General features: G+C 54.1%; 1 protein-coding gene across 1 annotated transcript in view; it reads left to right on the forward strand.

The window, feature by feature from the left end:
• The first annotated feature begins 419 nt into the window (after positions 1-419).
• Positions 420-14164, forward strand: part of MMP28 (matrix metallopeptidase 28) — a 15608-nt gene continuing 1863 nt past the window's right edge. The window contains exons 1-7 of the mRNA XM_015646163.3: positions 420-544; positions 8003-8079; positions 9897-10042; positions 11360-11581; positions 12278-12523; positions 12913-13062; positions 13525-13692. Coding sequence (XP_015501649.1) covers positions 452-544; positions 8003-8079; positions 9897-10042; positions 11360-11581; positions 12278-12523; positions 12913-13062; positions 13525-13692 — 1102 coding nt within the window. The 5' untranslated portion in view covers positions 420-451. The remainder of the gene's footprint in view (positions 545-8002; positions 8080-9896; positions 10043-11359; positions 11582-12277; positions 12524-12912; positions 13063-13524; positions 13693-14164) is intronic.

Here is a 14164-nt window from a genome sequence, read left to right on the forward strand (position 1 = left end):
AGTGTAGATTTTGCCTGAGGAGGGGCTGCACTGCTGGCCCAGCTTCTGTGCTGCTGAGCTCATGGCAAGCGCTGGCCCACAGCACGACCCTGCCTCCGCGTGTGCTGGGCCATGAACTCAGGTTTAGGAAAAGCTGGAATTGCTTTCTCTTTTCCACTTTTCAAAGCGCGCAGAGCGCTGTCCCAGCTGGCAGGAGAGACGCACCGGCAGCGGGATGCTCCCGGGGGACAGGGGACAGGGGACAGGGATGGGGCACGCACGGGGTCATTCCCCCGGGCTGGGTAGCACAGGGGGGGAGCCCCGAGCAGGGACAGCCCCTCGGCTCGGTGCTGCTGCCGGAGCCCGGCCCTCGGCCGGGGCTGGAGGGCTGGAGCTGGGGCCGCCCCCGGGGCCGGGGCGGGGAGGGGCGGCGGCGGCGGGCGGCGAGCGGAGCGGCGGCAGCGGAGCGGGGATGGCAGCAGCGCTGCGGGCAGCCCTGGCCATGGGGCTGCTGGCGGCTGCTCGGCCCGCAGCCACCGCAATGGGGCAGCGGCGGCAGGCAGAGGTAGGAGCGGCACCGGCACCGGCACCGGCACCGGCACCGGCACCGGCACCGGCACCGGCACCGGCACCGGCACCGGCACCGGCGGGGAGGGGTGGGAGCGGGTCCTGAGTGTGCGTCCCCTCCCTGTGCGCGTGTGGCCATGGCAGGGGTGTACCCGTGTCCCTGATGTGCCCATGTCCCTGTGCCCGTGTCCCTGATGTGCCCGTGTCCCTGTGCCCGTGTCCCTGGTGTGCCCATGTCCCTGAGGTGCCCGTGTCCCTGTGCCCGTGTCCCTGAGGTGCCCGTGTCCCTGTGCCCATGTCCCTGGTGTGCCCATGTCCCTGAGGTGCCCGTGTCCCTGTGCCCGTGTCCCTGATGTGCCCATGTCCCTGTGCCAGTGTCCCTGATGTGCCCATGTCCCTGTGCCCCATCTGTGCGTGTCCCCACTGAGTCCGTGCCATAGGTGTGCCCATGTCCCTGGTGTCACTATGTCCCAGGTGTGTCCATGTCCCTGGTGTTGTGCCACAGGTATGAATGTGTCCCCAAAGTACATCCCCACCCCAGGTGAGTGCCCACGAGCTCCTGCCGCCTGTGCACCCACGTGTGCCCTGGGTACACGCAGTGAGTGTGGCACAGGTGAGTGGCTGTGCCAGCTGGAGATGGGGCTGTGCCATTGGGTTGTGTTGGAATGCCAGGGGCTGTGGCCACAGAGAATCACAGAATGGTTTGGGTTAGACTGGACCTAGAACTCATCCCATTTCACCCCCTGCCATGGGCAGGGACATTTCCACTATCCCAGATTGCTCCAAGCCCTGTCCAACCCAGCCTGGAATCTTCCAGGGATGGGGCAGCCACAGCTGCTCTGGGCACCCTGTGCCAGGGCCTCACCTTCACAGGGAACAATTCCTTCCCAACATCTAATCCAAGTCTGCCCTATTTCATCTTAAGCCATTCCTCCTTGTCCTATCTCTCCTTGCCTTTGTCCAAAATCTTTCTTGAGCTCTCTTGGAGCCCCTTTGGGCACTGGATGGGGCTCTGTGTGTCCCTGGAGCCTTCTCTTGTCCAGGATGAACAACCCAGCTCTCCCAACCTGTGTCCAGGTGTCCCCACAGGTGATGTGCACCTGCAAACCTTCCCATCTCCCTGTATCAGGAGGGGACAAAAGCCAGTCCTTCCCCTGCCTGCCTCTCCCCAGGATTGTTCCCATTGCCTCTGTTTGGATTTATTCTGTTTGTCCTGCTGTCATTGTCACCAAGTGCCACCATCCATTCCTGTTTGTCTTGGGAGGACAAAGGTGTGAGATTTGGCTGGTGAACGAAGGCTCATATTGGGGATTTTTTCTTGTTTAGGCCTCGATCCAATGTACATTTGCACAAATGCTTAATTTTCAACCTCAGCCAGCAAGTCCTGGTGAATTAATTGGGATTTTGAGTACATGATCTGAGAGGAAAAGTGCTCAGGAATGCTCAGAAGCTTGTTTTGATGCACAGGTTTCTTCTGCTGGGAGATGCAGCTTCAGAGAGTTCATTAATAGTTGTGCTTTTCCCACTGTGCACAAACCTCATCCCCTCATGCCACCTGGAGAAAAAAATAAATCTGTAAAGATTTTAATGCTCAGAAAATGAATAATTTAAAATTCGCTTTAAAATAAAACCAACTGATTTGGAATAACTGCTTTAACAATCCAAACTTGCCTTTCCACTCCTCATTGGTGACTTCTGAGTTCTTCTCCCTTGAAGCTTCAGAACAGATCCCAGGATTGTGGCAGATCCCTTGTGAGGAGTTGCTGGGCAAGTGACTTTCCTGTCTCCCTGCCTCAGTTTCCCCAAGGGGACGTGCTGTGCTGGCCAGGGGCTTTGGGACAACACACACAATGGAAATGCAGAGGCTGGAGAGTGGAACTCGTCTAAATAAACTAAGCAGTTCATTTTCTTTTAGGAGGAAGTTGAAATTCTCCCATAACATCAAATAGTTCTGGTGGCTTGTGGCTTTCAGAGCACTTCCAGGCTTTGCTTCTAAAATTTTATTATTTTTTTTTTAAATTCTTTTTAAAAAGCCACAGTTAGCAACAATAGGTTGTGTAAACTTAGCTGCATAATACTGTGAAAATGTCCAGTTGTGTGCTTTTCCTGGCTGGTGCCCACATTTTCACTGAATCCATATCAATTGCAGTTAAAAAAAAAATAAATTAAAAAAATAAGGAAAAATTCGAAAATTTAATTTGAAACATTTGTATGTGAAATCATCTTATCATCTCCAGATAGGAGAGGGCCCAGTGTAAGAGAGCAGATTGTTTGGCAGAGCTGGTGTCTGGCTGGGCTGTGCTCAGACAGCAGCTGGGGGGGTGGGAATGCCCGAGATCCCCTGATCCCGAGGGAATTGTGTAAAATACACGGGACATGTGAGATCTCAGCCCGTGGTGGGACTGAGGAGCACGGTGAGGTTCTGTGGAGCCAAGGACAAAGGACAATGAAGTCCCTGCAGAGATTTGTGTGAGAAGCTCCAGGTCTGTTTTGATGGAAATAAAAACTGGGGAGAAATATGAGAAAAACAGGGAATGGAAACAGGACTAATGGACTGAATAATTCTCATTTTAGATTTTTTTTTCCAATTTTTTCTCCCTGCACTGTCCTGCCCTTCTCCTTTCCATCTTGCAATATCTGGTGCACACTGACTTCTCCCACTTATCAAACCAAGGCCTCACTTTCCGGGCTCTGGGCTGGGTTTAGGCTGGGAAATGCTCCAGTGTCCAGCTGAGCATCTTTAGGGAGCAGGCAGCCAGTTGGGATGCAGGATGCTGAGCACAGCTGGATGGAGGGAGGGTCCTGGGTACCACACAGATGCGGTGGGGCTCGGGGGTCAGCTGGGGCACAGAGCATCCCACATTTTCCTTCTGAAACAAGGCAGAGAAATCCTCCTCCCTGTACAAAAGCACCCTGCTGTTCAGCCTCAGCACGGCGATGGAAGGAGAGGAGAGGAGGAGGAATCGCCCCTCTGAGGCATCCCTGGGCTCTGTAACACCCCTGAGACCGCATCCCTGATCCGCTGCTGCGGATGTGGAGAGCGAGAATCCCGGTGTGATTTACACCCCGTGAGTCACCGCAGCACAAACAGCCCGGCTTTCTTCCTGCTTCTCCCCCAAACAATCCCCACTTGTCAGGGCAAACATCGCCCGCCGGCCAAGGGGCTGCGGCGCCTTCCCCCGGCTCCCACCCCGCTGGAGGGCAAGGCTCGCTTCCTTTCTGTCCTTAGACACGAAAACACAACCAGTCTGCATGACCAAACTGGTTTGTCAGCTGCTCTGGTATTTGCATGGGAAGGTTTGGCCAAGCCCAGTGTTTTCCCCTGTTTTCCCCAAGTGTTTTGGGTCGCATTTGGGAGTTTTGGTGCTGCAGCCCATCGGGGTGGGGGGTGCTGGCAGTACCAGGGCAAAGCTGCTGGCTGCTTCCCAAGGAGTTATCACAGAATCATGGATTGCTTTGGGTCAGAAGGGATCTTAAAGCTCATCTCATCCCACCCCCAGCCATGGGCAGGGACACTTTCCACCAGACCAAGCTGCTCCAAGCCACATCCAGTCAGTGAAACCAGGAGGAGTTTTAGTTAGACCTGGCTTACTGCTTCTCAGCTTTAGAAGATCGAGAGAAATACTCTATCTCATTATTTATTTATACTATAAACAACACAATTGTTAAATAGAAGGAGTTTAGAAGACCCCAGCTCCCCATTTTTAGTGACAAGTTCATTATTTGCTGCTAAAGTAGATTTTTAGGAGTGCTAGGCGGGACAGGAGAATCCTTCAGGACTGGGTTAGGCACAGCAGGGGAACATCCAGCAGCCAGACAGAGCTTGGGGCTTTAAGTGTGAGAATCAGCTGAGGTTTCTCTGCCTTTGCAGTGGGAGGATGACCAGGCTCTGTGCTTGCTAATGCCCCTTCTCGTGTGTCTCCCTGTGTATAATATTTACAGAGATATTTATACACACACTTAAACAAAAGCGGCACGCGGACTCTCCCTGAGGCTTTGCAGGGATGAGCGGAAGCAAATGAGCGTTTTTAATTGATGTGACATCTTCTGGAGGCAGCTCACAGGCAGCAGGGACCCCGTGGGCAGGAGGAGCTGCTTCTCCTTCTGTGACCACACCAAAACACAGCCCAGGCCAGTTCTCCTCGTGTGTGTGCACTGGGGGAAACTGAGGATGAAAAGCAGGAGCTGCTGTGCTCCTTCTGGTGATGAGATGATGTGGGATGAGCCTGAGGATGCTGGAACCAGGATTTAGGATCCACCTGGGCTGTGTCATGATTTAAAACAAAAGACTTTGAAGGTGCAGCTTGTGGTGGCAGTGCCTGCAGTCACGACCCAAAGCGCTTGACCAGCCTGCACTGGGTTTGTACCCAGAGAGCAGAGGGAGCACGGTCAGCAGGAGCTCAGTGTGAGGCTTCTCTGGTACTCAGCTGCTGGAAAGGAGCCAGAGCCGGCGTGTCTGGAGGGGAGAGCAGGCAGGAGTGGAGCCTGATGTCTCGGCACTCTCGTTATCCCAGCTTCCAGGCAGGGAGGGCTAATTGTGTTTGCTGCTGGCTGGCTTCCACCCGGGATGCCTGTGGTCGAGGGCAAGGTGTTTCCTTGGCTTTAGCCAAGGCAGGGATGATTTCCAGGGTTGCAATAGGCTCCACATCAGAGCCCTGAGATGGGAAGGGTCCCTCTGTCTCCCCCAGACTCCTCCTGCTGTCCCTGCTGCAGCCCCAGGGGCTTCTCTGCCCCAGCACCGGCTCCCAGGAGCCAGATCCGTCCTCCTTCCTTCGAGGGGAAACTGGGCATATTTCATATTAATGTTTCTCTTGGTTTCCTGCTGTTTTTCTTTTCCCATTGTACAGAAAAGAGCATTTCCCCGTCTGGGGCAGGAGGGAGGGGGTTTTCCCAGCACGGCCAGACTTTGCATTGCAGTCTCAGGAGATGTTTAATGGGCTGGTGCCAGATTCCAGCCAGCCCTGCCAGAGCCTGGCTGAGCTCTGGGGGGCTGTGCAGTGCTGGGGGAGCCTCGAGCACTGCTTTGGGCACAGGACACTGTGCCATGGGGCTCTTGGCTTCCCCTGGACCCCCAGAACTCCTTGGATTTGTGTGCTCTGTGCTTGGATAAACACCTGACGGCATGGGGGATCAGCACATCCCTCTCCTGCAGCTCTGTGTTTCCAGGATCACCATCACCCTCAGCTGACAGTAGATGTGTCCAGAAAATATAACAGAATTTCTCCTGATGGTTTTGCAGCTGGAGAGTTGATGCCTGTGTGTGAGAACCTCAATGTGGCACAGGTCAGAAACCAGAGAGAAAATGCTGCTTTGCTTGGAGTTGCAAAGTTCAAGGAGCTCTGGGCAGGAATGATAAATCCAGTGGCCTCTGTGCCTTCTGGTGCTGCTCAAGAGCAGCTGCTGGGACAGGAGTTGCTTTTTTCACTGTGCACCCTGACGTGTCCAGATGGGCTTTCAAGCCTTCATGAGATCATGGTGAGGAAAAAGCATTTTCACGCTTTAATGATGGGGTTGTGTTGGGTTCCAGGCGAGGAAACATCTTCAGGTTGTGCTGAGTGAATGCAAAATTGTGTTAGGAAAGGTTCAGACCGTGGTGTGAGAGCCAGGACTTTCCATCCTGGGTGTTCTCAGCTCACATTTATCTGCAGTGATGTCACCACTGGGATCTTCACCCTGCACCCTTATATGTAACTGGTGATCTCGTGCTTCTGCAGGAGAACTTCATAAAAATACAAGCACAGAGGAAAAGGGCCAGATGCCTTCTCCTCTCCAACTGCTCTCAGAGGGCTCCAAGACACCCCATCCCCAGGATGCTCCTCCATCCCCACATCCTCCATCCCTGCATGCTCATCCCGAGCTGCTGCTGCTGGATTTTGCCCCCTGGTGCCCCCATAAAGGTGGGGTTATCCCGGTGTGCCTGAGGAATGGAAAGTCCAGGCTGGATGGTCCATCCCTGGGCAGAGGTGTTGTGGTTTTCCTGACAAACAAGCCAATGTTCTCCCTGCCAGTGTGGCACTTGCCTGATTTATCCTGACTCACTGGCCAGTGTGAGGTGCCTGGGTCACTCTGGCCATGCTCAGGCTCTTGGCACTGCTGGGATGAGCTGCTGGAGCCTCCAGCTGAGACAGGCGGCTTTGGTGGGAAAACCAGCCAAATTCTTTGTGTGGGGCTGGGTAAAGAGCGTGTCCAGGCAGGAACCTGTGCTGGTCCTCTGCCGGAGGGGGATGCTCCAGGTAGAAGGGGCATAGAGGAGGAGATGAAACTGGAGGAGATGAAACTGGAGGAGATGAAACTGGAGGAGATGAGGTCTGCAGAGCACCCGTGGATGTGCCTGCCCCTCCCGCGGGGAGGTGGCGGCACGGGGGGGATGGCTTTGGGGATGACATGAAGATGACTGCTCATGGCAGGCAGAAGGTTTGGGCAGGAGGAGGAGGGGGAGAGGCCCTGGCACAGCTCAGGACTGCCACATCCATAAACCATTCCCTCTCCTTGCCGGGTGACAAGGCCCAGGAAGGGCTGCTGCCTCCTCTGCAGGGACAGAAAGAAGTGGATGACCCACAGTCAGGAGGAGCAGCACTGAGTGGAGGTCAGCACTCCAACCCCGAGACGAGCCGGGAGGAAAACAGCTTTAAAAACACCCGTTTATCCCACAGGGCAGCAGCCCTGCTGTGTGGGTCTGCCCGTGGCATTCCTGGTGCTCAGCACTCCTCTCCTTTGGGATGTGGGGAAGGGAAGCCGCCACTTTCACTTTTTATTCTGATTATTATTCATGGCTGTAACTGCGGCTCTGCTGCACTAACAGGATGCTGGGCAGCTTGTTTGTCTCCTGCAGACATCCCTGGCCGTGGGGCAGGCGGGCGTGGAGCATTCCTGTAACCCCGGCTATTAACTCCTCCAAAAGCCGGGGAGGAGCAGCCCGAGCAGTTTATTTTCTTTAACATACGATTTAAGCGCTGGAGCGAGTTCAGAGAGGCAATCTCCGTCCGTGTCAAGGGCCGATAAGAAGAAGAATGGTTTGGCAAAGCAAATTGCGCCCGGAGCATCCCCGCTTTTGCAGCAGCACATCCTGAATGGGAACGGGGGAGGCTGAGCCTGACCCCATCTCACCCCGCCCCACTCGGGCCTTTGTTGGAATCGCTGAGCTGAGCCGGGGCGATCAGAGCCGTGGCTTTGGTCGCCTCTGGCTGCGGATGACACGGCTGCAGAGGGTTTTCATCTCTCTCTCCTTTCCTCCTACGCCTCCATGGTGCGGTGGCCAAAAACCCCAAGAGCCACCCAAAAGGATGGGGAGGAGACACGCAGGAACCCGTCCTGGCACAGAAGGCGCAGAGCTCTCAGGAGCAAAACAAGCGGGCATTTGGGGTTTGCAGCACTGTTTGACACCTCATCTCCTTTTCCCCTCTCCTTCCCAAGCCAAGCGTGCTCTGAGCTGCCCCTTTCCCGTTTTTCCTTGCAGATATTCCTGGAGAAGTACGGCTACTTCAGGGAGCCGGGCAGCGCGCACAGCCCCGCCGAGTTCACCAAGGCGCTGAGGTAGGAGCCTTCTGAGAAAGAACAGGTTCACATATTTCTGATAGAAATTAAAAGTTTAATAGAAAGACAATTAGGAGATAAAAATAAAGTATACAGATATGGCCGAGTGTCTCTGTGTTCACCTTACTAACAAAGGATTGTCCCTTAAACCAAACCCTACTACATATCCATAAATTCTCATACATATTCATACATTCTTCTTCAGTTTTTTGATGTTCCTGTGTTTAGTTTTTACCTTGCCCCCTTCCCAATCGATCAATCTTCTTGGTGCCACTGGGTTTATATCCTCCAATAACGGGTGCCATAAATCCTTCACCTGGAGGGCTTGGAGGACAAGATAATCTCAGAATGCAGGGGGGGTCTCTGACTGTCTTTTCAGTCTCTGGGTTATACAGACAAAAAGTAGTTTGTGCTTTAATATCATGTTATAGCCTAACATATATATATATATATGTATTATACCACTATTTTAAAGTTTCATCAATAACAGAAATAAAAGAAACTATATCAGCACAACAAAGTTTTCTGACCTTATACATACAACATTCATTATAATATTTGTGAAAAGCCAATAATATAATATACAATTATAACACTTTTATTCAACACCGTGGTCAGAACTCAGCAGCTCCAGCTCCAGGGATGCTGCCAGCACTCCGAGGGGCTTTATTTTTTCAGCCAGAGGGGTTTTTTTGCAGCTGGAGGTTCTCTGTCTCACGGTCTGATGCTGAAGCACAGCCAGTCCTTTTTGGAAAGGCGGCTCCGTGCCCGGCTCCTGCAGCTGGGTGCCGGCTGCTGCCACCCGCCCCTCGCTGCTTTATTGGCCTTTTATGGCCCCGTGCTCGCCTCGCAATAAAATCTGCAGGGAGGCCGAGCCTGGGGATGGCTGGGAGATGTCAGAGGAGAAGAGCTGCCAGCTCCTGCCTGGGTTTCTCCTAAAGACATCACCTCGGCTCTGGGAGCATCCCGGGCTTGACCTTGCGCAAAGTCGAATGCAGAATTAAATGCGAAGTCGAATAACCGGGGTTATAAACTGGAAAAGGCATTTTTAGGCTCCCCTGTTTGTTTTTGCCCTGCTAGGAGGTGATTTACAGCTGTGGTTGCAGAGCCAAATCCTTCTTGTTTTGCCAGCTGGATGAAGTTCCGATGTTGGGGTGTGAAGCTTTTGGGGTGAAAACCCTGGCTCAGATCAAACCCCAGCCACAAACACAACCAAAAACCGGGGTGTGGGGACTGGATGTGGGTGCTGATATCTCACTTCCTTATGTGAAAAACGATGTTCACTGTTCTGGTAAATTTTAATAGGTTTAATAATAAAAAAAAAAGGACAATAGGAGACAAAGACAATAAAGCAAAGGGTTAAAACAGCCGGGTGCTTGTCTCTCTGCCAAGAGCACACCTGGTATTTTGGAAACACCCTTTATGTGCCATTTCTACGGCATCTACTTGATGCATATTCATAGACTTTATGCATATTCAAACTTTTCTATTAACTAGTTTACATTTTCCAGGAACTGTTTAGCATGGCCACTCCTCGGGTCCACCTTGTGTGTTTCTTGGCTTGTGGTTTTAATTCTTCTCTTATCATCTTTTAATTTGGGCCTTGGCTCCTTCTTTCCACAGACAGGGAGTGCTGATAATCAGCAGGGTCCCCATCATCTGTTCATTGAATATTATCCAAACTAAGCAGACAGTTCAAACATTGATAAATTATACATATAACATTCATCTTAATACTTGTGAAAAGCCAATAGTATAATATTTAAATAAATAAATAAATAAATAAATAAATTTTTGTATTTATAACACTTCTGCAGGGATTTCCAGAGGGTGTCCCACCTCCCTCCCAGTGGGCTGCTGGATGCCCCCACGCTCCATCAGATGGCCCTGCCCAGGTGTGGCACCGATGACGGCGACAGCCGCGCTGCCGGGACACGCCGGGCACGGCGCACGGCACAGCACGGTGAGCACCGGCACCGAGGGGGCTTTGGGGTCTGGAATGTTCTGCTCTCCCATCCTGGACTCGTGGGGAGGCTGCTGTGGGTGCCTCCCATGCAGCCCAGGACACACTTGGAGGTTTTAAAGCTCTTTATTTTCGCTTGATGTCAGCAGTGATTAGAGATGTGACTCCCACCTGTGGGGGAATTCAGCTCTCTGGGGTGGTTTCACTGCTCCAGGTCACCATGGCCCCACATTCAGTGCTGGGAGGGCAGGGGCTGGCACTCAGTGAAATTATCTCCAGGTTTTGATGACCTTTGGCACTAATAATGCATATTAGGGACACAGCAGTAACCAAATATCTGCCAGCACTTGGCTGCCTGACCTGGGAGTCATTTCACCCATGTTAAGGGGTTTGACTCTGCTCCAAGCATCCTTCTGTGCTCCTGTGTGTCCAGCACTGGGCCTCTTGTCCCTTGTGAGGTCTCTTTGGGCTCACAGATGAGTAACTGGATTCCTAGAGAGCAGGAGGGCCGGGGCCAGCTGTGCTTAGGACATGGGAAAAACGAAGGCAAGATTAAGAAAAGGCTCTGAGCCGTGTCAGGCTGTCTGTGCATCTGGCAGGGCTGGTGATGGACGGCCCCAGGAGAGCCCTGTCATCCTCCTGCAGCCTCTGCATTTCCTTCCAAAGCCCCAAAATGCAGCGTGTCCCTTGCAGGAGCCCAGGAAGAAGAGAGGAGGAGGAGGAGGCTGTGATGCTGTTTAGTGACTCTTGTGAACTCTCATCTTTGCCCTCCTGTGTGGTCGGGGATTCGGGGGAGCTTAGGGGGAGTCAAGTCTTGTCCCATTCATCTTCGTCTCCAGCTGTGCTGGTGGTATCACGGCTCTGTCTCCCCTGAAATCTTTTAAGGAAGCCTTGGGCACTGAGCTGTGCTGCTGAGCCCTTCCCACTCCTTTGCCTTTGTCCCACCTTTCCAGAGGTGGCTTTGGGTCCTCTCCCAGAAATCCAGTCCTTGGGCTGCATCTTCTGGACTTGGAGCTGGCACCAGGCAGCAGGGACCTCCTAGCAGGGACCCATGCTGGATTTGGCTCTGGAGAGGATGATGAGCCAAAAGCTGAATTCAAAGCTTCTCATCTCCTCAGAGAGGTTTCAGGCTTTCAGCCTTGGCTGGGCTCTAGAGGTGACACCTTCAGAAGGATTTAATCATTGTGACGCACCTGCCTCAACTTCCACTTCAGCTCAGGAAAACCACGACATTCCCATGAAGTTTCCTCCTGCTCAGGCAGCCCTGGGTGGCAGGACAAGCCCAGGGCCAGCCTCGCTGAGCTCCTCCCGTTGCAGGTGGGCGCTGGTACAAGCGGCACCTGCGGTACCGGGTGGTGAACTGGCCGTCCTACCTGCCCCAGCACGAGGTGCGCCTGGCCGTGAGAGCCGCCTTCGAGCTCTGGAGCAACGTGTCCTCCCTGGTGTTCTGGGAGGCTCAGGACGGCCCCGCTGACATCCGCCTCACCTTCTTCCACGGGGACCACAACGATGGACTCAACAACGCCTTCGATGGGCCAGGTGCTGGTCGCTTCCCCCTCGTAAGCTGCTCTTTTACAACGTGGGCTCTTCCCCGGCAGGGAGGAGGGCTGGGGGTGATGGAGGCTCTGCAGTCTCTCCAGCCCAGTTTGCACCAGTTTGCTGTGTGGTTTGGGGTCCCCCCTCCCAGCCCTGTGAGGCGGCTGAGGTGTTCCTGATAGTCCCTCCCTGTGGATGCTAGCTCTGGAGCAGGCTGCAGGGAGCCTGCAGAAACTGCAGGCCACAGAGCTTTCTCAAGTCCAGCCTGAGAAAGTAGCCTGAGAAGTTTTAAGGAGGAATCAAAACAATTCTTAGAGACAGAAAACAGCCATGCCAGGTGCTGTTTGTCTGTCCCTTGTTTTCTTTGCAAGAGAAAGTCAGAGGGTGTTGTGCACCACTGACCAGTGATGGTGATGTAGTGATTTGATGACCAATGAGAGTTTCCTTTCTGTACTTTCCACGAACCAGTCTATAAAACAAGCCTGAAGTAATAAACTAGAGAAATTCTCCTGTTCTGACTCCATGAGAGTCTGTGTCATCTCTACCCAGCCATTCCTTAATAGAGCGACACCTCCCCATTTGCCAACACCCTCCGAACACGGGCTCCTCCGACAGGACCCAAATCCGAGGCACATTTAGGCAAAGCAGAGCGGCGTGTGCCGGCTGTGCCACGGTCCCTGATGGCTCTGGTGTCCCCAGGAGGAGCCCTGGCTCACGCCTTCTTCCCCCTGCGAGGAGAAGCCCACTTTGACAGCGCCGAGCGCTGGTCCCTGCACAGCGGCAAAGGGCGCAACCTCTTCATCGTGGTGGCCCACGAGGTCGGGCACACGCTGGGGCTGCAGCACTCGCCCGTCAAAAGCGCCCTGATGTCTCCCTACTACAAGAAGCTCAGCAAGGATTTTGTCCTCAGCTGGGATGACATCTTGGCCGTCCAGAACTTGTACGGTGAGCCCGGCTTCCCTGAGCGTCCCTCGGTTCCTCCAGGGGTGTTCTCTGGGAGGGAGAGCGAGCAGCAGGGATGGGAGCAGGTCCCTGAAAGGGGAGAGGGATGCAGTCACTTGGGGCCCATCCCTGTGTGTGGCTGGGGAGGAAAAGGCAGGAGGTGGGACAGGTTACCAGCGCCTCCAGGGCAGGGCAGGTTGGATTTGCTGCCCACTTGTTCAGCTGGTGCGCGTTTTTTGGGGTACCAAGGGATTTTTTCCACTATCTTACAGAGTGGGATAGGAACCAGACTGTGGGACAAGGAGTCTTGGGAGTCCTGGGAGTCCCCATGCTTTGGGAAAAGTTGTTTCTCTGCCCCTTCTCTGGACTCATCACCCCTTGTTCCTTCCCAGGAAAGCCCTCCAAGGGCTCTGCCATCCAGCTCCCAGGAAAAGTCTTCACTCACTTCCAGGATTGGAACACGGACCTGTACAGCAGGGACCGAGGGCAGAGGAGCCTCAGCACCTATTACTGCCACTCCTTCTTCGACGCCATAACCGCTGGTGGGTTTTGGCCAGCGTTAGCCTCTCCCAAAACGTGCACCCCTAGCCCTTGTCCCAGTGCTGCTGCAGCTCCCCGTGGTGGGAAAAGGGGCTTTGGCTGCTCCACAGCTCCTGGCACTGGTGGCATCACTGATGCACAGTGAAACAGTGCACCTTGAGGCCACAGAGATGTGTCAGGAGCAGGGAAAACATCCTAAAACTTGGGCCATGGCAAGGATTAATCACTGCAGGAGCTGAGCTGTGCAAGATAAGCCTTGAACTGTGATCAGCATTTATCCTCTCACGGCTGGAGGGGAGGCAATGAGTTATGGAAGCTGAGGGGGTGGCTGGAAAGGCAGGAGGAAACATCCAAACCCTGAGGATCCCCAAATCACCACGGGGCTGCATGGGGAGGAGAGAGGAGCTGGGCAGGGGTGGTTCAATAAAATTTCTCACCTGGGGCACCTTCCCTCTGCCTCACAGACGGGGATCACAACCTCTACATCTTCAAGGGCAGCCACTACTGGGTGGTGTCAGCGAGCGGCAACGCCAGCGAGCCACGGCCACTGCAGCCACGCTGGCCCGGCCTCCCCGCTGGCATCGACGCCTGCACCTGGTCCCAGCTCACTGGGAAGTTCTACTTCTTCAAAGGTGGGTGAGGCCCGGCCAGGGGACTCCCCTCGGGGCTGCCCCTGCCTGTGGTGTGGTTGTCTGGAGCCACACAGCTCCTGTTTGTGTCCCCTCCCAGAGCAGAGCCAGGGCGTTGCTGTGTCCTGGCTGTGCAAAACCCTGGGCTTGGTGCTTGTGGATGAGCCACATGGCCCTGGCAGCCACATCACCTCCTCGTGCCTCAGTTTCCCCATCAGGAGGGCAGTGCTCACTGGTGTGCCAAAGCAAATCCAGGTGCAGTGCTGGGTCTTGGGGAGAAAATGCTCCCCAAACCACGAGGTGCAGGTGTGGGGGGGTTAATGGTGCACATGGGTCCCTGTGTTGTGCCTGGAGGCTGAGCTGCCCCAGGAGCTGGGATACCCTCCCTAAACTGCCCCAATGTCTGGAATTCCATCCATAAACTGCCCCAGGAGCTGGGATACCATCCATAAACTGCCCCAGGAGCTGGGATACC

Source organism: Parus major, chromosome 19 (genome assembly GCF_001522545.3).
Source record: "Parus major isolate Abel chromosome 19, Parus_major1.1, whole genome shotgun sequence".
In the NCBI taxonomy this organism is placed as follows: Eukaryota; Metazoa; Chordata; class Aves; order Passeriformes; family Paridae; genus Parus; species Parus major.